The sequence below is a fragment of the Moschus berezovskii genome, chromosome 24 (genome assembly GCF_049115385.1).
Source record: "Moschus berezovskii isolate FMDL1 chromosome 24, NW_MosBer_1.0, whole genome shotgun sequence".
NCBI classification, from domain to species: domain Eukaryota; kingdom Metazoa; phylum Chordata; class Mammalia; order Artiodactyla; family Moschidae; genus Moschus; species Moschus berezovskii.
Window position 1 is genome coordinate 32,767,556 of NC_142483.1, and position 24,380 is coordinate 32,791,935.

Sequence of the window (24,380 nt, forward strand, 5' to 3'; positions counted from 1 at the left end):
TCAACATAGTTTGAATTGTACCATAGCTCTTTCATCAAAACAGAGTATTTGTGTAACTGAGACAAAGTCAGAGATCTCAAATTGACAAGAATAGGTTGTACTTCTTAAGAGAGTAACTGCTACAGAATTCTTTCCTCTCTGCTGAGTGTGGCACACATCACTACAGAGGCCAGGGGCAGAGACCCACATGTTTATTTTGAATATTATCCCCAAATGGCTTGTGCATCTCTCTGCCTGCTTAGCAACAGTAAGTTTCCTGTACACAGTTACCCAAGAAATACTGAGCCTTTCTTTCCCCATCATGAAAGAAGAGTATAATTGTAAAATCATATACTTTCTAGCATATTTTTCCTGAAAAAATAGAACTAAAAATGGTGTGGAGATAATTTAAATGATTTCCATCAACAATTTCTAGTTTGCTGATAACATCTAAGCAAATATCAGTGAGTTGATTCAAAAGAAGATCCCTCTAGGATCTTTCGAAAGGGATTTCGAAAGGGATCCCTCTAGGAATTACCAGTCCTCAAAGAAGATGGAAAAATTAACCATGCAGATTGGGACTGGAATTGGAGGTAATGGTACAGGCATAGTTTTCAAAATATTAATATACAAAAGGATGAATGAAGAAATACATGGAGGGATGTCTGCTGCTATTAATGATGATAATGTTGTGTGTGCGCGTGGATATTTATATTTTCTAACTCTGTCTGCTGAGAGTGCCTAGGAACAATGAAACCTCACGTGTAACGATCAAGCTAGCAGCCGATTTTGATTTCTAAATGCCACTCACACTCCACTCAATGGAGTTAGAGACTCTAGAGCTGGGCGAGCAAAGTACAAGATGAGCCTGGGACACCTTGTGGTTCCAGAAAGTAACAAGTGCTCAGAAAGTGATGGGCACGCGTCAAAGGACAGAGGAACTAGTTAGAAAGAGGTCCTTCTGGCCCAGACTGGCCAATGTGAACACAAAGTATAAGACTCCATGAGTCCACAGTGTAACAGGCAAAAAGAGAGATGGAGACAGACAGGAAAAATCGGGAGGAAAAAAACACTTTTTCTTACAACTAATAAACACAGAAGGAATGTAGTCAGTACGTCATCATTTGTCAACCATTGTAATCATAATCAATTCAAGGGAAACCTGTAAGTGGATGTGAAAATCAGCGTACGAGAGACTCAACAGGATATTAACACAACCTCAACATAGCCCCTCTACCCCGACAAGATACAAGAAAAAAGGAGAAAACAGCACCTGCAGAGCAGAGAAGTCTGGCAGACAGGCCTTCAACCAAGCAGTCCAAGCTAACATCACCAATAAAAGGACAAAGTGACATCACGTGACTTGACAGGATGCACGGAGAAGGACAGACCATCTCTTCTACCCAGAATGTATGACCTGAATCCATACCAAATTGAGAGAGGTTATACAAAAGACCTAGTTTGCATTCTGCAAAAATATCAGTAGCATGGGAGACAAAACTGAGGCACTGCTCTAAAGGAAAGGAAACTAAAGATATAAGACAATGAAACAAAACCTATGATCTGGGATTTGCTCTTGCTATCACAACATTGCGGGGATGATCAGAGAAATCTGACTAAATGCTGTAGACAATCACTAGTCCAGGTTCGATGCATGATACAGGATGCTCGGGGCTGGTGCAGGGGGATGACCCAGAGGGAGGATAAGGGGAGGAAGGAGGTGGGAGGGGGGTTCAGGAAGGGGAACACATGTACACCCAGGGCAGATTCATGTCAATGTATGGCAAAACCAATCAATATGAAAAAAAAAAAAAGACAACAGTATCCTACCAATGTGTATTTCCTGATTTAGATAACTGGAATACTGTTATATAACAGAAGGTCTTATTCCTAAGAAATATACACTGATGTATTTAGGAACAGGGGGTAGAGACAGAAAAGGATAAGTAAATGCAGTACATGTTAATGTTGAGGGAATCTGGGTAGAGATTGTAGAGGAATTCATTAACGTTAAGTCTGAAATTATGTCAAAATGAAAAATAAACAGAAAAAAAGAGCATCTTCTATTGCTTTTCCTAAAACTAAACGCCTTTCCAGGTGAATCCACATGCCATTCTGCAATTTTAGTTGGTGGGAGAATATTATCTTCACTAAGTAAAATCTCACTTTACCAAGTGGCCTAGTTTGGGAATGGAAGACAGTGTTAATTCATTCTAGTCAACTCTGACTCAGACTTTTCAGCAATGATACACTAACTAAAGCTAGAGCAAACAGAGAACCACTGATTTACACAAAAGCCGCTGAGGATACACAGCTTCTGTGACCACATGCCTCAGTCTCTAAATCATAACACTCCCGAGATGAACACGCATTTACAGAGGTCTGTACAAAGTTACGGGCAACGGAGGGCTTAACTGTCCTGCCTTCACTGCATTTGGGGAATCGCATTTATTATCTCAAAGCAGAAACAGGACCTTGTATTTAACGCAGACAACTGTTAGAGAAATTCACTTACCACCAAATGAGAGGTGAGCACGATGCAAGAACAAGCTTCTCCGCGAGGTGCCTGGCATCATAAGGTTTGGGAATAGGACAAATCTCTACCCCAGTCATCCTCCCTGGGGTCCCTATCATAGCCAGAGATACTGGTGGAAATCTACGGAAGTAATTTTCACTGTCGCAAAGATCGAGGTGGGGACCAGGGATGCTAGAAGCCCTACACTGCACAGAGTCTTGGATAGTGAAGAATTATTCGACTTTCAGGATAACTTCCCCATTTCATTCCAGACATTAGTAAAGATAAAACAACACACTTTTAATAAGCACCCGAGTGCAGGTTCTAACTCTGTTTTACATATAAACACTAAGGGGGTTTTGGGGGTTGCAATTTAAATACATACGGATTACACACCCATGTTCTCAGCAGTATTACTCACCACAGCATAAAGGTGAAAGCAAGCCAGACGTCCACCAATGGAGAAATAGGTAAACAAAATATGGAATATACTTCTACACATATGGTAGAATAGCATTCAGCTTTAAAAAGAAAGGAATGCTGATACAAGCTACAAGTACACAGACAACCCTGAAGGACACGGTGGAAGGACGCGGTGTTGACCCATTCGCTTACACAGAAAGATAAATGCTGTGTGATTCCACTTATATGGGGCACACAGAGCTGTCAAACGCATAGAAACAGAAAGCAGAAGGGCGCAACCAGGAACTGGGTGAGGGGAAGGAGGGGTGGTGTAGTGGCTACAGTTCTAGTTTGGGAAGAGGAAAAAGTTCTGGAGATGGGACGGTGGTGATGGCTGCACGACCGCATGCATGTACTTAACGCCACAGGAAAGTACATTTCAAAATGGTGACAACGGTAAATTGTACGTTATGTATATTTTACCACAATAAAAAAAATACACACACACAGATGTGTGTAGATCAAAGGAAGACTGCAGGTTTTGTGTGCCATATCATAACCACAATCTGTTCACCACCCTGGAAAATGCAGTTGTGGAGAGAGATGCCTGAATCCACAGCACCGCCCACGTGGACCCAGCAGACAAGCAGCTGGTGTTACCATGGTGAGTCCACATGGAGGTGCCAGAATATGGCAATAAACATCACAGTGTCTTCTGACATTGTCGTGCCTGAGCGTTTACACACTGATCCATACATTTTTTAATAAATGATCTCCCTTTTTTTTCTTGTATTCCATGACAGTACAATATCCACCACTTTGCTTTGTGTATTGGGTTGGTCAGAAAGTTGATTCCAGTTCTTCCGTAAACCAGCTTATGAAAAAACCTAAAGGAACTTTCTGGCCAAACCAATATATAAAAGTTATTTGTTAATTTTGTTTCATGATAGTATTGATGGCATTTCACAATATACTTATGAAAACCAAGGTGAGTGTGCTTGGCTCTGACATGGGCGGGATCTACAGTTCGGTTCTCAGGGAACAAAGAGCGGTAGGAACAGGGTAACTGCTACAACTGCTGAGGACGAGACTCACTCGGTCCCTATGGATTTAATATAAGCATCCTTTCCTCAGAATGAAAGCTCTTACACTCCAAGTCTCGCCGGAGTTTGCCCACTCCTCTGAAAAGGAAGCAATCTGACGGAAAACTAGAAAACCCCTGACTCTTCTTAGTGATAAAACCCACAGGCACACTTAATCAAATTCATGCCTGGTAATAAACTCAGACAGAGATGAGGTGAACCGGGGAACATTATTTTCAGGCATGGGAATCACTGCGTCATGTCAAAAGAGATTAGAATCTGACTGAGGAGGGCACGGGGTGTCAACTGCAATTACACTCTACAATTTCTCTATTGGGATCATCCTTTTTTCCATCTCAACACTGGGACATGATTAATATTTTACATACTGTCCAAAAGCAGAATGTGACTTACCAGAAACCGTACTGAACGCTTCAAATACAGATCCCCGCTTTGCCAAGAGAAAATCCTGCCCAGCTGTACATTGCTCATTTGCAAAACATAAGAGCAATGAAATTCCATTACTTGGAGAAACTGGCTGTTCCACCAAACCCTTGGCAACGGAAGCTGTACTTATCGTTTGGAACAATAGTCTCAGAAAATGTATTCTCTCTCTCTCTCTTCACAGAAGACAGTAAAGGATGCATTTGAGCTCTTGAAAGAGCGTCTTGCCCAAGCAAATTCCTGGAAGGGAAAATCCACTCTGCTGACCTGGGAAGTAGGAAGATTGACCCTAAAACATGCAGCAGAAAGAGTTCCGAGTTTAAGAACTCTTCAAAAAGTCAAGGAGGATGTTGCATGGTTAATAATGTCCTTAAAACAAGATCAAGTATCCTTTCAGTAAGTAAGTTTCACACCGCATCCCCTCCTTCTAAAGAGTAACTCTTATACCATAACTTGTTTAGTTTGTTTTCTTGGGGAGATATAACCGTCTATTTTCCTGAGGATATAAACTGCCCTGAACTGTACTGCTTTGAACATCGCAGAAATCATCCAAATGAGACCAGAAAAGCGAGACTCTGTCTTTCTCTTCCCGAGGTTCCCTTCCCAGAAGCATGTGGCCACTCTTCTGGTGGTTATGTGAGCCTCCCTTGTGGCTTATCCCATGGCCAGAGCTTCCCGTCAGTCCAAGGTTTGAAATAGGCCAGAAATACACTCAAGAAGTACAGATACGATGCAAATGTGTTTGGAACATAGAACATCCAGTGGGCACAGGGCCATTTTTCTAGTTTCCTATTTAACGTGCTATTTTATGGCAACAACACATGGGCGAGCTTCTTATGGGCTTCAACGTCTCAACCTGGATTCTCATACTTAATTTTTTTTCCCTCATAGAAAATCCAACAAATTGAGCCCCCGTATTCACCCATTAAAAGAACAATCAAAATCACAAACAAAAAATAGTCACATATCAAACTTTGCAATGACAGCCCATACAAGCAGGCCACACAAACAACTCTTTCCCTTTCGGCAGCTTGGGGCAGGCTAGGACACTGACCCTATTCCCAAGGGTCCTATGATTGGGCGGTAGTAGCTACCTCCCCCAGCAGAAAACTAGAAACCTCCTGCACAGAACTTTAAAATGATGAGTGAAGAATTGAAAATGAGAACACTGGTGATAAGTGATCCTCCTGAAAATCACTCTTTGTCTGCAATCCCTTAAGTCAAGCAACTGGTACAACGGACAACAGGCAAGACGAAGAAAAGGGGTATGACACATATGCAGAAATAATTGTGTGCCGTGAGCCCTGAGGACGTGACAGTGATCCCAAAGCTGACACAATGACCCCCTGGTCACCGACCTGAACAGAGCCACCATTTGCACAACAGGGACTGCTCATCTGGTTCTAACTAACACACAACTCCCCAGTGGTTTTCACACGAAGCTCCAACTGAAGCACACAGAACAGATGCACAGCCGCATGAAAAGAGCCAAATCGTGAACAAGCCACTCATACTTTGGCTTCTCTATACTGAATATAAACAAAAACTTAACACCAAGGCAATCAACATCCAATGTGGTCCCACACCATCAGAGAAATCTGTCTCCCGCCCAAACAGCCAGCAGTTGAGGCCTCCCTCCCCAACAAACATCTAGCCTTGAGCCGGATGAAGACTGCATGGCATTCAGCCTATAAAAGACCCTGGCAGTGTGCACATACCTCAATAATCCTGTCGTGAATTTGCAGGCCTCCATCCTTGGCTGCGGGCCCACTGTCAACTATTTTGGATACAAAGATTCCTTCACTGGACGATCCATCTTGGTTGTCCTTTGGGTTAAAAAAACAAAGGCATGAATGCTAGGCATTAAGCTGATCATGAAAATCAAGCCAACACTCTTAAAACAGTAATGGACTCTTGCTGGTGTCACTAGTGCAAGGGGGTGGAAGTCAGCTGTTTCCCCTCATATCTGTTTTAAGCTAAACTTAACACATGGTAAAATAATTTACACCAAAAGGTGTAAAATGGCAAGTCCCTTCCATCTCTAACCCACAGTCCTTCTATCCCTTTGTAGCATCGATTGGCAGTTAATCCATCCTTTCTAAAACATTTTTTCTTTGGCCAGGCAGCACAGCATATGGGATCTCAGTTCTCTGACCAGGGATGGAACTTCTGCCCTCTGCAGTGGAAACTCAAGAATCTTAACCATTGGACCGCCAGGAAGTCCTTTTCCAAAACATTTTAATGTATCACCTTCCTAAGTGAAAGTCTTAGACTTTCAGTCATGTTCAACTCTTTGCAACCCCATGGACTGTAGCTCGCCAGGCTCCTCTGTCCATGGGATTTCCCAGGAAAGAATACTGGAGTGGGTTGTAATGTCCTTCTCCAAGGGATCTACCTGACCCAGGAACTGAACCCGTGTCTCCTGCATTGCAGGCAGATTCTTTACCACCTGAGCCACTAGGGAAGCCCATCCCCTTCCTAAACATATATCTGTTCCTTTCTTATACGCATAAATGGGATTATGCTCCACACAACTCTTTCACTTAACTTTAAAAATGTTAGAAAATTTTCACCATCTGACCCACCATCACCCTCATTTCCTTAAGTGACTAGACAATCCTCACACAGGAGTAATTAGCACTGTTTCCAGTTGTTGCTTCCCTGCTGGCTGAGACGGTAAAGAATCTGCCTGCAATGCAGAAGACCTGGGTTCATGGATAGAGAAGTCTGGCAGGCTACAGTCCATGGGGTTGCAAAGAGTCAGTCACAACTGAACTACTAACACCAGTTACTCGCTATTAGAGACAGTATCACCTCCAATACCTTTCTACCTGTATTTTTAAATAAATACCTTTGCTAATATATACTGCTGCAAATCCCTAGCAATGGAACTGCTGGGTTGAGAGTATGCATATTTTATTGATGTTGCCAAATTACCCTTCAGAGAGCCTGTACTGATAGCTCATTCAACAGAGTATATTCTCACATCCTTACAAGCACAAATGTAATATTAAAATTGTAAATTTAATAATCTGATGGTGAAAATAGGCTTTTTATTTTTGTTGTGATTTGCATCAGAAAACCCCACCATGCACCAGCCCTCACCTCTTCAATTCTAATGAATTCTGATCTCCAATCTCTTTGAATCCCTTTAGATCTTTCAAACTCCAGTCTGAAAGTCTCTGGGAAAGAAGACAGCTCACTGCTCAAAGTCTTTCCTTTATTTAAAATCAAAAAGCTCCAACAAACTCATTAAAAAAACAAAACAAAACAAAAAACCCTCACAGCTTGTTCATGAACTTCTTTCCAAACAGCATTGGGATGAATACTCTCCAAGAGCATGGATTAAATTTCTCGTGATTAACAGATGGATTTAGAAATGAAACGGCAAAAGCGCATGTTGTTTCCAAACAAAAAGATTTGGGAAGTAAGTTCAGGATGTTCCACAAAAAACTCCCCAATCCACCATCCTGGTGAGTTCCCTGCCATAACGCCATAAGAATATCTACTTCAGTAATCATTTCTCTATACAAATACATCAAATGTGTAAAATACAAATACATCAAATGCAAATACATCAAGATTCTATTTTATAAACATTAAATAAACCCCAAACCCTATATTCTAAAGACGGAGAGAGGTGACTTTGAAGTGGTTCAGTCTACCCCCTGAAGTCTAACAGCAGGAACCCACGGTGGGAAAACCACACACTCCCCAACTCTGCCCTCCCCTCCCTGCCCCGCTGCTCACAGACACACACGCAACACTACATAATGTTGTAATAGGATTCAAAAGAAACTAAAATCACAATGCAACATGAGCATTAAGTGTTCTTCTCAACATCTATCCCCACAAGACAAAGATAAGTCTCCCACTGCCATCTGGGTTCCCTCAACACTCTTCCAGAGGGGAGGGATCTGTAAGACCGCGGGCACTGAGCTGGATCAGCGGGCCCCCAAAGACACCACTGCCCAGCATCATCCAGCCCTTCGCTCAGGTCTACCGCACACTAACCCTTTCCCGTCTGAATTTCTTTGAGACCCCTCTCTCTCTCACGGCCACTACTAAGGACGCACGAGTCGCAAGTATATCTCAGATACAAGCACAGAGAAGTGTGACAGCTTCTATTTACTGAGTACACACCCGGTACATGGGGCTTCCCTGGTGGCTCAGTGGTAAAGAATCGTCAGCTAAAAAAGGAGACATGGGTTTGATCCCTGGGTTGGGAAGATCCTCTTGAGAACGAAATGGCAACCCACTCCAGTATTCTTGCCTGGGGAGTCCCATGCACAGAGGAGCCTGGTGGGCTACAATCCAGGGGGTCACAAAGAGCCGGCTAAACAACAACCAGGTACATAATGAGCGTTCTCTGTCCATCATTTAATCCTCATAAGAGCCACAAGTGGTAAGTAGTATAAATATCCATTTTGTAGACTAAAGAAAACTGAGACAGAGAGGTTAATAACCTACTCAAGGTCATACAGCTAAAGAGTGGCAAAGGTCTGTTTCTCACTCAGGATAGGCTGATTCTCTTACACAAACTCTAAGTGCAACACTGTCTCCCACTGAGAAAAATTTCAAAAATACAGGTCAATTCAGAAATATAGCATTCCAGGCTATGGAATATTTCACCAGAGGACCCTCAAGAGTCTCAACGGACCACAGAGGATTTATGGACAAGCTTAAGTTCCTAAGGAGGTGACGTCAATATACCAAATGAAAAGAAATCTGTGTTTACTCTGATTGAACTGCTTTGCATTTCTCGGCTGGGGAGGAAGGAGGAGACAGGGGCTGAGATTTCGGTTTTGGCTCGTTTTGCAGAATAATACATTTGAACAGAAGTAATTTATCTTAAGGAGCATCAGAAAGTCGCAGCAAAAATCAGAGAGGGACAGGCAAGAGCAAACACCAAACTGAGGTCATATGAAGACTGTGATAAGGGATGGGAACAGAATGCAAAAGACATAGAAAGCACAAAATCAGAGAAACCAAATCCAGAACATTCCTGATCCTCTCAGAACACATCTCTCTATTCTTTGGTGGCTCCTCTCCCAACACACTTTAAGGTAAAGCTATGCAACAAGGTGAACCAATATGGCTTAAGATTTGTTTGGGTTTGCTGGCCTGAGAAACAGAAAAATGAAAGGGCTTGTTTGCATCCCAGGGGTGCCAGACAATGAAGTAAACTTGCCAAAGGCTGAGGGTCTGATACACCAGACTGGCTGCTGTTTCTTTAGAGACCCGAACACTCGTGAATGGGTGATGTGATTCTGCTAAGAGCATTACATACTGCATGGTGCAATCAAAAGCCTTATGTCAGAGCCCCCCCGCTGGGCTTATGTCACAACTCAACCAAGCATCCAACACAGGAATTCCTTGGGAAACACACACGTCATTCGCCCTGCCTTCTACTTCCAGTAACTAACAATGAGTACACATCGTTGCTCATCCTGGCTTATTAGCCTGTTCTCAATGACCTGCCAGATTTCCAGGCAACAGGGCAGAATCCATTTAGGTTTCATTATCCTGCTTCTGCTAATCAGGACACTTTTTTAAAAACACGATGGCAAACACATGCATATGGAATTCAATTTCCCTCCCCAGGGCTATGCGTGGAGTTCTCACAAAAAGACCACATAAACCGAGAGCCCTTTAATGCTTCAAAAATCAGTCTAGTTTGTGCTTATACCACTCTTTTAAAGGAAAAAGAAAATGACCTAAAACATATTTTTTGGTAAGTCTGAGAAAAACAAAACAAAACTGCATTCTAGTGAGCTTGGAAGCATCCTTTCATCCCTGGGGAGGTACAGAAATGAATTACCATCTTTGTGGGCTTTCCCATTGTTGGCTGACAACAATTGCCAAGCCATGAGTTTGCCTCTCCATTTCAGGCATTTTGCAAAATTTAGGCTCCCCTTTTCTATATATATGCTTTGGTGTGCAGAGAAGAGAGCTTCCTGGTTCGGACTCTTTGGGCTACAGCAGCTTTCAAAATGTCTAAAAACGAAAAGCATCTTTGTTTACTGTAGGTGTTTCTTAAAATGGTAATGGTAATGATGGATAGGGAGAGAGTGAATAATTATGAATAAAAACCAACTGCAGCCAACTGTCTTGTTACATGGGCCAAGTGGCAAAACACGTTCTCCCGATGATAAGGTGGAGGGCTGAGTCCCTGTGGTCCTGGGCCCATGACTGAGCCAGTCAAGTCCCATTTGGCTCCCTCAGCCCAGCCCCTCTCACAGCTGGAAAGCCTGACCCTCGGCAGCAGGGACTGAATCAAAGCAGCAATGCTGCCTGGGATGGCAGTCAACCAGAAAAGAAGGGAAAAGCAAAAAAGTCCCAATCTGACATAACTGTGGGTGTCTGAAATGGTGCTAGTGGTAGAGAATCTGCCTGCTAATGCAGGAGACACAGGAGACCTGGTTTCAATCCCTGGGCTGGAAAGATCCCCTGGAGAAGGAAATGGCAACCCACTCCAGTATTCTTGCCTGGGAAATGCCATGGACAGAGGAGCCTGGCAGGCTATCATCTATGGGGTCGCAAAGAGTAGGAAATGTCTGAGTGATTGAGCACAGAGAACATTTTAGTTTAAGAATTCCCCTAAGATGATGGGAAGAACAAGGGTATGTCCACACCCCTGGGGCTCAGCCAAGAGGGACTGCTCCTTGCCCAGACCAACCTTCATTCTATTTTAACCTCATCATCTAGAAGTGTTCTTTTTAAAATATATTTTACAAGCAAATCATGTATCAGTTCATCATTTTAATAACTACGTATTACCTACTACTAAGCTGTCATTTTCTTGCAATAAACCATGCCCGTTTGTTGTTATAACTGTGGCTTTGGCCAAAAGCAAAGGGAATTTCATCACAACCCGCCTCCTCTTCTCTGGCCTCTTTCTGACCATGCCCTGCCACTCTCCTCAACTCTGTCTTTGTCCTTGTCCAGGTTTCCCTGGGTCTGTCCACTTTCTTTTATCTCAGTGGCCTTTAAAGATGGGTACTTGCAATGAAACACAGTGGAATGATGAAACAGTATATTAAAAACCATATTCATATTTTAATTTCATCATTTAAAATGATTCTTTAGCATGCAACTTTTATAAGACAGGTAATATTAGTTCAGTAGTAAATATATGTATAATTTGTAAACAACTATATCCAAATTATTTTTCTATAGACTGTTCAACTAAATATATTATATATGGACCTCTGATCTAGCAAACTCTTACTCATCCTTCAGAACCCAGCTTCAATGGCCTGCCCCATGATGCCTTCTTCCTAGGGTTAACTGCCTCCCAAAGCATCTTTAGCTGAACTCAGGCACAGAGTTTTATCAGTGCGAACAGTGCTTCCCTCTCTAATTCATCAGTTTCTCCATCTGGACATGAGCTCCATGAAGGCAGGGCAAACATTAGTTGCATCCTGATGGCTGACATCTTCTTATGCTGTAGGATTTGGCTTTGTATCCCTTCCGCTCTTTCCTGATCACTCTGGGCAATGATGCCCCTTGCTCCCTGGTATGTAGCATAGCCATCCTCCCATTTTTTCCCCTTCACTGTACTTCTCCCAATCTGTAATTACTCTTTATACTTGTTTCTTGCCTTATATCACCCAGGACATACACTCAATGACCAGAGGGATCCAGTCTCCCTGGCCAGTATCTCCAAGTCCATAGCAAATAGCCCATGTATAATGCTTAATTGTTGAATGAGTGAATCTGATTTTTCTTTCCCTTTTCCTTGATTATTTTCCTCTTAAGCTGACTAATGAGGAAGATGTTTGATCTTAGTCAATCAGTTGTGTCCAGCTCTTTGCGACCCCATGGACTATAACCCGCCAGGCTCCTCGGTCCAGGGAATTCTCCAGGCAAGAATACCGGAGTGGAGTGCCATTCCCTTCTCTAGGGGATCTTCCCCACCCAGGGACTGAACCTGGGTCTCCTGCACTGCGGGCAGATTCTTTACCATCTGAGACAAATGAGGAAAGGCTGAGCAAAGGAAAAGAACAAGAGATGACACATACTTTGGGAATCCCGCATGAAAGGTGAGACTCCGGAACACATTCTCTGCCACCTCCCCAGAGCCCTCTCAGCAGACATTTTCCTGGCAGTTAAATTAACAGATCTGCATTCAGCCTCCCCTTTCTGGAGGAGGGTATCATGATGAATGGGGTGAACAAACAGCTCCAGTGAGAGGGAAGCACAAAGGATATACCAGCCCACAAACGAGGGAATGGCCCCTGACTGATAAAAGGCAGGTAGAAGTCCTGACAAGACTGCCAGTCTTGGAGCCCTGACTCCAGCAAAGCCCCCCAGTGCAACTGCACAATCCTTTCTTCTTTTAAACTTATTTTGTATCGAGGGCATAGTTCAGCTGGTAAAGAATCCACCTGCAATGAAGGGGACCCTGATTCGATTCCTGGGTTGGGAAGATCCGCTGGAGAAGGGATAGGCTACCCACTCCAGTATTCTTGGGCTTCCCTGGTGGTTCAGATGGTAAAGAATCCACCTGCAATGTGGGAGACCTGGGTTCGATCCCTGAGATGGGAAGATCCCCTGGAAGGAGGGTATGACAACCCACTCCAGTATTCTTCCCTGGAGAATCTCCATGGACAGAGGAGCTTGGCAGGCTAAAGGCCATGGGGTTGCAAAGAGTCGGACACAACTTAGTGACTAAACATAGCACACAGACAATTAACAATGTTGTGATAGTTTCAGGCGAACAGCAAAGGGACTCAGTCAAACGTATACATGTATCCATTCTCTCCCAAGCTACCTTCCCATCCAGGCTGTCTCATAAAACTGAGCAGAATTTCACACATATTAACATGACTTTTCTCAGTTCAACTGCTATCAAACTAGACATGAACTCTTCAAAGCTAAACAGCTAGGATTAGCTATTGTATGACTAAGACAATGCTACATTAGGAGACCACAACTAATCCCCAAAACCAAGTCAATTTGCTGTACACCTGCAATTAACACAACACTGTAAATCAACTATGCCTTAATAAAAAACAAGATGATAAAAAACCCCGAGTGTGAAGATGATAAATGCACAATGAACTCTAACTAGAGCAGAATGAAGGCTTCCTACCCTTCACACCCCAATCCTTGACCCCTCTTCCCAGCTACATCAAGGACCTGTAAAACCCATCTCAACAACTAACATACCACACATGGCCGGCCACCAATGATGTTGAATCCCAAGGAGCCGGAGTCCCGATGCAGGACAAGAGTCAGGCTTTTTGTTTCTTCACCCTGCAGGGAATAAGTGAGTTCAACATTTCATTAACATTTAGGAAAACAATGGGAGTAATTTTCTACCTAAATGGATTCATGGATTGCCAACCTGATCATTAAAAACCCTATATCTCTAGAGAAGTTTAACCCAGAAAATTTGGGAGGCTCATGCTGAAACTCTGGTCTGTGTTGAGGAGGTTACAAATATTTCTAGATCCCATCAGACCCTGTGGTGAGCACTTAAGAACACCTGAAGAAGTCCAGACAGAAGTAACAAACATTTGCTCTCGGTGACACCTTGCTCTGCCCACACATCTTTGCTTTGGCCAGCCCACCATAGGCTGGCTGTTTCGACGGCTACCTCTATTCCTCAGCCATTCTCAACAGCAGCATTCACCTTAAATATGCCATGGAAGGTTCCAATAGCAATCCCCTCAGAAGCTTGGGCACATATACAGCCCATCAGTAGTCATCTGTGTTTGGGAGACTTGGGGGGAGAAATAGTGCTTAAAAAGTCAGACTCAAACATGGGTGGGAACAAGGAAAATCCCAAATCTTAACTAAAAAGGGAGGAGGGGGCATTTTCACAAAGTAATGACTGTCCAGTCCTGAGGACGCAGACTGCTGAACAGAAAACACTCTGTTTAAGGCAGGTGGGACCACGTGAGCCACTTTTAAATCAAACAAGCAGAAGTGGCCCCGGCAGGTCTCAGAGGTGCAATGTTCAACAGTCAAAGAAGATGGAGATGCCATGGCAGCCCAACCAACACTCTCCAGTAACAGACAGATGGATAAAAATAGATCTCACCTCCTGCGCAAACTATCACTTAATAAGCTTTGACATAAATATTAAACTTGCTGATACACCACTGAAAGGGTTCCAACTATTTGAATGGTATGCAAAGGTCCACATGCACTGGCTACAAATTTGTAATCGCTTCACTCACATTTTCTGTTTAAACAGGGTATCGTTTAAATGTGGCATTTAAAAAAAGTATGAAATATTTCATTATATGCTTTCTCAAAAACAGCACTAGAAGCTTATCACAAAAGCAGGTTTATTCTGATATTTACTGCTTCCTGGTGCAACTTGTGCCTTACACTTTGGCGGGGGGGGGGGGGGGGGGGGGGGGCGGCAGGGGGGGTGAATAAATGGCAACATTTGAATGACATGAATGCAGCTATCTGACTTGACCACCATGCTGGCAAAGAAAGCCACACTTTCTGACCTACAGTGCCCAGTGGTTTTTTTCTGCCACTACTGTCAATGTAAAACACTGTTCCATATTTGACCAGGAAAAATGCACAACATAGCCACACACACATTCACACATATATTAAAGACTAATAGGTCTCAATGAGTAAAATTATCTCCATGGGCTTAACATTCTCAGTAAACAAGCCTGTTTCTCATGACTAGTTAGTATATAGCAGAACTCAAAATATTTTTAAAAATGTCACGGAAGTTAGCATCAATTACTAAAACACTATAAAAAATGAAAATGATAATTTACTATTAGAAACAGGCTGTTTCTGATGGAATAACTAGGTATTCGATAAGAACAAAATAACAAAATCTTCATTTCTGCAGAGTCACTTACTTGATACAGAAAATAGAGTATATAAGAGAAGCCAGTCTCTATCAAGCTACCGTACTTAACAAAAAACAGCAGAGCCTCATTAATGACAACTATTTGCCTACTTAAAAAAAAAAAAATTCCAATCCGCAGTACCACCATTCAGATCATCTAGCTTCCCTGGTAGCTCAGTTGGTAAAGACTCCGCCTGCAATGCAGGAGACCCGGGTTCGATTCCTGGGCTGGGAAAATCCGCTGGAGAAGGGAACGGCTACCCACTCCAGTATTCTGGCCTAGAGAATTCCATGGAAGAGTCAGACGCAACTGAGTGACTTTCACTTTCATCAATGCTATCAATCTTTATCCTTAATTTGGACCAACAGCAACTTTCAAATTAAAGAGACTAAAACTTGCAGAATCACCCTAATACTTTGGAGATGTAAATGCAATGTTCTGCAAACTGAAACAGCTTATATCTTTCTGTCTTGGAAATGGAAAAGGTTGCTAAGTCCACATCTTGCTTTGTTACCTTAGAGAGCTGAAAAAGAAATACATGGGAATTTGAGTGAGTTATCATACATAGCTTACATTTCTGGCTTTCATAACTAATCAATGATAGAAACTGCCAGGTCACAGTAATCTAAGGCAGATAGCTCTGGTTGGACAACCTCAAATGATGCAAAAAGGAGAATGCACAGCTAAATGATTAAAATAGACTAGTTTTAAATCTACTGTGTGATAACTATTTTTTTAAAAAATGAAAAATAAAGAAATCATATTACATTAACAATGATAACAGCTAACATTTACTGGCTCTTTATCATGTGTTGGAAATTACACTGAGCACTTAAGTGCTTTATTTTGTCTAATAATCCAACCAATCTTATCAACTGGCACTATTACCATTCTCAAGATATAGGTGGGAAGACTGGGAGGATTAAAAAAGTTTGTCAAAGAGCTAGTAAGAGGTCACTGGCATTTAAACCCATGATCTCCTAGATTCTAGACCTCAGCTCTCTACACTAACATCCTTCTTGTGCGGAATGTAGAAGAGTGCCATGTAGGCTGGCAACATCTTAGGTCCCACCCAAGCTGATTCCCTTGATGGCATTCCAAAAAGCTCCACAAAGAAACTCATTATAGGAGGTCTTGGCCAGGAAACCAGTATCAGAACAAAACTCTATAAACTCTTTATTGAACTATTAATCTCCAAAAGATCCAACCTGAGATACCCAGAGACACCTAGGTCTGGTCCCAAACGCAGAGATCTCTTTCCAGGGACAATGGAGACCAACTGAGACGATGCCTGAAACAACATCATTTAGCCAAACAGCAATCTGCAAAGACTCGTCAAGTTAACAGTCAAGTTAACCCTCTAACCCTCCTTGCCAGACACAATCGACCGCAGGGGATAAGACAGCATGTTCTCTTTTTCTAGAAGCGTGTTGATCCAGTCTGTTGTCCGGCAGGCTTACACACTGGCTTTAGGTGACACTGCCTATTTTAGGACTAATTTACAGGACTGAGCCACCACATGGAAGTTTCAACACATGATGCTGGGAGTGATGACAGAGAAGAGAAACGCTCTGGCTAGCCTGAATTACTTTCATTTCTCTAACTCTCAAAGGTCAGTTCCTTTTCTCCGACACCCTGAGCTCCATTCTGAATTTTCCTTTCCACTTCTTTCCCCCTAAGCAACCTGAACTACTTTTGTTTACTTTCTGATTCTTCAGAAGAAATGTTAATAGAGAATTTTAACAGGAGGCTTCACATAATACCATGTTAGCAGATTCATTTCTGATTAATGATTTAATCTGTTCCTGGGTTCAAAGTGTATCAGGATAGAGGGTATTCAGTTATACTCCACCCAGTAAAGCAAAGAAAGTGAAAATGTCAGTCGTTCAGTCATGTCCAACTCTTTGTGACCCCATGGACTATAGCTCCCCAGGCTCCTCTGCCCAGGGGATTCTCTAGGCAAGAATACTGAAGCGGGTTGCCATTCTCTTCTCTAGGGGATCTTCCCAAACCAGAGATCGAATCTGGGTCTCCTGCATTGCAGGCAGATTCTTTACCGTCTGAGCCACAAAAGATCTCAAGGGATGGACAAATGGAATAAAGACAAAGTCTCTCATCAATGCTGCTTTCCCAGCTATTCACAGATGTTACAGATTGTAACATCATTCATCTAAAGGAAAATTTAATCAATATTGCTCCGTCTTGGTAGTTTATCATGACCCATGCTTTGAAACTTTCTCAATGTCTTGGTATAACAAAATAAAAGGAAAGAGCTCTCTTTCACATAAACAACTGCGTAACCAAAACATCAGGCTTTTGAGGCAGGTATTATATCAAACCTCTGTACCTGAGAAACTGAGGCTCTGAGAAATGCATACACTTGCTGAAGATCACGTGGCTGCCAAGAGGGAGGGGCGGGGTTGGAACCCAATCCACAGACTCCAACAGTCAAGTTCTTGCTACTGTGCTGGTAAACGTGTGCAGCCCACCCTAAACCCCTTTGCCTCAAAACATTCAGCCTTCACATTAAAATGTCAGGAAGAATTAGACATCTAATCTGTTTTCTAATTAGAGTTTTAAGCAAGGCTTCTTTGGACTATGCACCAACAGTGGCAAAGATCAGAGTACCTATTATACCCCAAAGGGTGCCATAAGAATACAGTGTTCTTCACCGGAACAGGGTGATGGTTAAGATCCTGGACTTCAGAGTCAGAACGTGATTTTAGTTTTCTCCTTCTGAGGAGGAGGATAATAATGGCTTCTTCTGAAACATGAATGAGATGGGACTATCCCTGCCCAGTGCCTCTGTACAGGGCTTGGCCAATAGCAAGGACTCTAGACACAACCCAAGCACAGCACTGAGACTATGGTACTGTCTGACCACATAAATGACTCTGCTACAAAACCCCGGAAATGGAAAATGTCTAATCCTAAATTAACTTAGTCTACAGCAAGTCTGGGAGAGCTGAGGCCTGCAGTTAAGCAAACAGAGACAGTTACGTGTTCATCGCAACATCTGGCCATCAAATGGGAACTATACCCACGTACACATTTCTCTTCTTCCCAAGGCTGGAGAAAGAGCAGCGCGGTCTTGGAGGGCTGCTGAAGGGCCAGGAGGCAGATTTTAACCTGGAGGCGGTGGGAGAGAGACAGGATGCGGACAAGGGGAGCAGCTCGGCCTGAACCTGGAGCTTCAGGGCCGTGGAGATGGGATGGGCAGAGGGTACTGATCACGGCTGGGGCATGAGGAGGGAAATCAGACAAAGGACGTTCCCAGGTGTGAAGGGAGATGTCCTCATGACAGGACAGAAGAGACATCAAGTCAAACAAAGTGTGGACTTGGATACGGACAGTGGAGGGAGCAGCTGGGAACAGAGGACGCTGGAGGGCTGCTGGGACACTGGGACAGCTTCCAATTCTACCAGAGGACTGAGTCTTGATGGGCAGAGAAGAAAGGGAAAGGGACAGACTGGGAGTGATGTAATACACTTTTGACACTGTGTATAAAACAGGTAACTAATGAGAATCTACTGTACAGCACAGAGCAGGGGTGCCCAGCCTCCGGGATCTGAGGACTGATGACCTCAGGTGGAGTTGATGTAATAATAATAGACATGAAGAGCCCAGTAAATCGCACTGAATCATCCCGAAACCATCCCCAGCCCCCAGTCCCTGGAAAAGATTGTCTCCCACGAAACTGGTCCCTGGTGCCAAGGAGGTCAGGGACTGCTGGCGCAGTGAACTCTACTCAGTGCTCTGTGGTGACCTAAATGCAACGGAAATGCAAAAAAAAAGAGGGGACATAAGTGTACATATAGTTGGCTCACTGTGCAGTGCAACAGAAATTAAGGGCAGCATTGTAAAGCAGCTACATCCCAATGAAAATTTAAAGTGAGAGAGCTTGATGGGGGGACAATAAAAATGGAAAAGAGATGGCATCTCCTTGGCAGCTTTTCCTAGAGTCGCCCCCTATTTCATTACTCTTCCTCAATGGCAGGGTCTCTTCCCTCCAGAGCCAGGACTTGGGAGGGCGAGGAGCTCTCACTTAGAGCCCTAACTTGGGGATGGGAAACAAAGATGCCTTCATATTCTAGAGTCCAGCCAGCACTGCCTCCATGGGGAGTGGGCACAAAGCTCTAACAGATGCTCAGCCCCCCATCTCCACCCTAGAATCCAACTCAAGTAGACAGTCAGGCCCCCAGGGCACTGCAGGGTCTCCTCGGTAGGTATTTAGGTCTTTCCGATGGTGACAGGGCAGAGACTCAGTAACCTGGGAGAAGGGGGTGTGGCATGAGCCATCCACGGCAGGTAAGTTACAAGCAGAAATAGAAACTCCAAGTTCAGGAACATACAATCGGTTCTGCTGAAAATAAGCTTGGCGATTATACTCCAATGTGTAACTACCAGATCAGTGTTTTTTAAAAAAAAAACCACCCGGTTTATAATCTGCTCAATTTAACGTCTCACTGGACAAGATTAAGAGGAGGGAAATAAAAGTTAAAAGTCATGGTGAGAACTCAGAAGTCACAAGTCCTCTGTCAGAAAGACACCATATGGCGGCTGTTCTTGTTTTAAGTCCAAGAATGTGAACTGTCTCTCTATGGCTCAGTCCCTCTCCCTCTCAGCATCACTCTAAAGTCACTGCGCCACTCTCCTCCAAACGACCCGGCCTCAGAAACCTGGACGCCAGCCATCTTCTAAGCTATGTGGCAGCCCCCAAAGTCCATCCATGCCACCGTCAATGTGGATCCTTTCTACAAACGCCTTTCCGCCCAGTGACGGGTGTTCCTTGATTACTGCCGCCGTGGGACTCGCAGCTGAGAACTGGCTTGACTGGAAAGCCGCCCGGCGGGTTCTGAGCACTGTAATTGACTGACCACTCGTCTGCATATCTGGGATGACGCGACACCTCTCGGCCTCAGATTATCAAAGCTCTCAAAGACTCACACAGCTGGGAAACAGTTCTGTCTGCTGACTAGTGACAAGACAGGGCAAAAATGTGGAGGGCAGGGCTGGGGGACTAGGAGACCGAGCTGGCCACCAGACATTCTCTCCTAAAGAGACGGGGTGCCTTCTTTTTCTCTGAACTGAGATGCTGTCCTCTTCGTCAGTCGAAATATGTTTTTAATGGGGAAGCAGCCTGGACTAAGCCCTCCCTGTAATTGCAACCTCAGTTCTAAAGAAGGGGTTCTTGGAGGAAGAACAGAAGGGGAAACTGCTCACACCTAAGACCAAAGGGAGTAGTGGGAATGATGCTTGAAAACAAATTGGAAGCGGATGAGATTAACAGAAGTATTAGCAGCATGTACCTGCCACGTGAATAGGGATGAGGAAAAGAGATAAAGGGCATGGGGGACAGGCAGAAAAGAACAAAGATTTCCTGCAGCCACAGACTAGGAAACATTCAACCATAAGCTAAACAAGATGCTTTTGAAAAATACCCTAAGAAATTAAGTACAGATTGTCAGTGCTGCCCTAGGCCAAAAATATACACATATTTTTAGCCTGTTGCTATTATATTTAAATAACCTGAGAAACCCCCACGTCTACTTCTCTATTTGCATGAGTTTGATTTCAAGACTGTGTCTTTCATTTTGATCATCTGTTTTTCTGGTGAACACCTCCAGGTGACATTTTCACCGACCCAACAAACTGACTTAAGGTACTAAAGGATTTTCACATTTCCACTTGATGGAATGGAAGGTGGTTTCAATTTTTGAGATGGGACCATCCAGTCACCCAACCCAGAGCATTTTCTCCTGCAAATCAGAATCAAAGCAAAGGCTACCCAGCTGTAATGTCCTATGTTCCCACTTACAGGATGGTGGGAGTTTGGCCTGCCTCCCCTCCTCTTGTTTTTTCCAGTGGTCATGTACTGATGTGAGAGTTGGACTGTGAAGAAAGCTGAGTGCCGAAGAATTGATGCTTTTGAACTGTGGTGTTGGAGAAGACTACTGAGAGTCACTGGAACTGCAAGGAGAGCCAACCAGTCAATCCTGAAGGAGATCAGTCTTGAATATTCATTGGAAGGACTGATGCTGAAGCTCCAATACTTTGTACATCTGATGAAAAGAGCCAACTCATTGGAAAAGACTCTGATACTGGCAAAGACTGAAGGCAGGAAGAGAAGGGGGTGACAGAGGATGAGATGGCTGGTTCTCATGACCAAATAAATCAATGGACATGAGTTTCAGTAAACTCTGGGAGTTGGTGATGGACAGGGGGGCCTGGCGTGCTGCAGTCCATGGGGTTGCAAAGAGTCGGATGTGACTGAGCAAATGAACTGAACTGACCTCTCGTTAGTTTGGTAACTGCAGAAGGACAAATGAATACACATAAACATGCAGAAAGCACATGTTGTTTGCAGCTTTAGGTACAGCCCAGAGCTGCTACCCAGATGCAGTGCAACTGACACGAACACCCCTCTTTCTCAAAGTCTCCAGCACTGACAAGCAGTAAGAGAAGAGACACCCAGAGAATGGGTTACCCAAGGGCTGACTGAGGCTTGCAACGAGCCTGTGATCCTTTGAGTAAAAGATCCCTTTCCTTCTTCTCCATTAAACCATCTCCAATTTCTAAAGTTTCTTCGGTGATTTACTTGGAGAAGAACCCCAAACCTACAGGTACTTAATAAATGTTCAACAAATGCTCGGTAAGCCTGATTAGGATCCTGCCTGCAGGAGAGCCAAGTTCAATCCCTGGGTCAGCAAGATCCCCTGGAGAAGGGAATGGCACCCACTCCAGCATTCTTGCCTGGAGAATTCCATGGACAGAGGAGTCTGGTGGGCTTCAGTCCACGGGGTCACAAAGAGTTGGACACAACTGAGCAACTAACACTTTCAAACACTTTCATTTTATCCTAAAGTCTGTCTCATATGGGCATAGCATTAGCCCGTTTTAGAGATGAGGCAGTTAAGGCTTATAGGAGGTTAGAGGATCCTCCCAGAGACCCTCAACAATGAGGCAGAAGGAGCATAGAAGCCTGCATATCACTGACTCCAGGGTTTGATACTGATCACATACCAGCTCAATTCAGGGTACCCTGGAACTGCCAGTGACACAAGGCCTGCATCCAACCCTGATGCACAACCTGAATGGGACTTCACCCTCTTCCTGATCCATACGCAGCAAAGACAGGGCACCTGAAAACAGATTCTCCCAGAATTCTATGGGTGACCCCTCTGTCCAGGACTCACTTCTGCACACCCTTGAGGTCCTCTGCCAGGGGAAAAGCTCATCAGACTCCCCTTCCTGGAGAAGGGACCACTGCAGGGCCATGCACACATGGGCTGCACTGTGGCTCCGCCCCTTAGGCTCCCCATAAACAGACTCATGGGATGGCGGAGAAAGATGGATGCCTGGGTCCATCTGTTAGCTATTTTCTTTACAAGAGTAATCATTATGTTATACCACTTCCCTTTCTTATTGGAACAGGCTTATTAGAACACCATTAGTCAGGGGGGACAGAGGTGACCCGCAACTCGTGTGAGCGAAGAACAGAACGACGTGGTGTTTTCAGAGACACAAGTGGGAGTCTAACGAATCCAGGGGTGAGAGCTGTGCACATTCCCCTTTGTTCCCAGCAGTGCCCATCCCAGTGCCTGGCATACAGTGTGTAAGCATTTGAGAAGCTAACCTGAAAGAACACCTTTGGAAGGATTTCACTGGCTTCCTACCACCAGCCACTCTCTAACCTACTAGGTTCAAAATTAGGGAATGACTAAAAATTAGCGAATGAGGCCTGACTCCATCCAAGACACCACCTTTTTCTTTCCCTTTTGGCTCTCTTTTACAGTGAGAACCTGGTTTGTTTTATACTCCACGTGCTCCACACTAGACCTCTGAAGATGGGAATTACAGCCTGGGGTGAACCCACTTCATCACCATGAACCACAAGCCATCCGACCAACCTGGAGCCAGAAGATGGTGCTGGGGAAGTTATTTGACCTTCAGCATCTTTCTTTTACCATCTCTAATGGGTTGTGGGTACTCAGTTTGCAGAGTCTTTCTGAAGCTGCACCCACTTCTCTAACCTACACAGTGCTGGCACGTAGAGAAGCAGCCCTCTGGAAACCTGTGTGAGCCTTTGCAGGGGACACCGCCTCAGGAGGAAATACTGTCTTATTTTGGTAACAGCTTGGAATCAGGTTCTGGGTTCAAATCCTATCCCTACACAATTAGAATCCAAATCCATATAACTTCTAGCCTGAACCCAGCTGTTTTATAGTGTTTTACAATCTGTCTCTCTTACCAAAAAAAAACCACCTACCAAATGAATAAGATGGGGAAGTTAATGTGTGTACGTACACAATGCACCTTAAGTGTATGGCACCCAGTAAAACTCAATGAATGTTATTTCTCTTCCTTTTAACCTCTGTGTCTACAGCCAACACAAACGAGCTTATAAATAGATTCTCTCTCATCAAATATTTTTACAAAGAAGCAAACACCATTTCTGAACTCAGAAAGAACCACTTACAGATAGACAGCAACAGAATTCCCAATTCCTATTATTCAGTTATGATCATTTCAGCCAGTGTAGCTGGGAAACACATCTGTAAGCTGAATCCTGGTTTTCTTTATATAGCAATGAAATGAAATGGATGCAATAGCCCACAACTCGCTTTAGCTGAACTGGGACACCATGGAACATTCTCCTGATGCTTTTCAGAAACAGAAAAGACACTGAACTGTGAACACTCTGATAGATACATTTCAAACTGTTTGGACATCTGGAACACCTTTCCATACAACTGTCTATTATAGATTCACTTATCTCCAGGAGTTCTGAAACGGACAAAATCATTTCTGGGATTTGGGGCTTTATACAGTTTTATCTGGGTGGATCTTGGGGAAACAAAAAGCATGCCTCCCGCAAACCTGGAAACAATTTTGTTCACTTGCAGGTCACGGAAAAACTCATTCTTTTTTAAGAGTGAGCTAACAAGCTCACTCTTGGTCAGCAATCTGAAAAGTTTTGACAGCTGACAAGACACCCTTTCAATCTTGAATTTATTCACTGAAAACATATCGGGAGTTCACGGCGTACCTGGTGACTGAACTGGTGCCGGGACACAGCCCTGAAGAATGCACACGTGGTCCTTCCTTTACCATCCCTCTCAG

At 43.8% G+C, this 24,380-nt stretch overlaps 1 protein-coding gene across 1 annotated transcript in view; it reads right to left on the bottom strand.

Annotated features, from left to right (window-relative positions):
* The window catches only part of PDZRN3 (PDZ domain containing ring finger 3), a 271,755-nt gene that overhangs the window by 241,852 nt on the left and 5,523 nt on the right, over positions 1–24,380 (bottom strand). Inside the window, exons 2-3 of the mRNA XM_055414335.2 lie at positions 13,597–13,683; positions 6,141–6,248 (exon numbers count right to left, since the gene is read on the bottom strand). Of these exons, the coding sequence (XP_055270310.2) occupies positions 6,141–6,248; positions 13,597–13,683 (195 nt within the window). The remainder of the gene's footprint in view (positions 1–6,140; positions 6,249–13,596; positions 13,684–24,380) is intronic.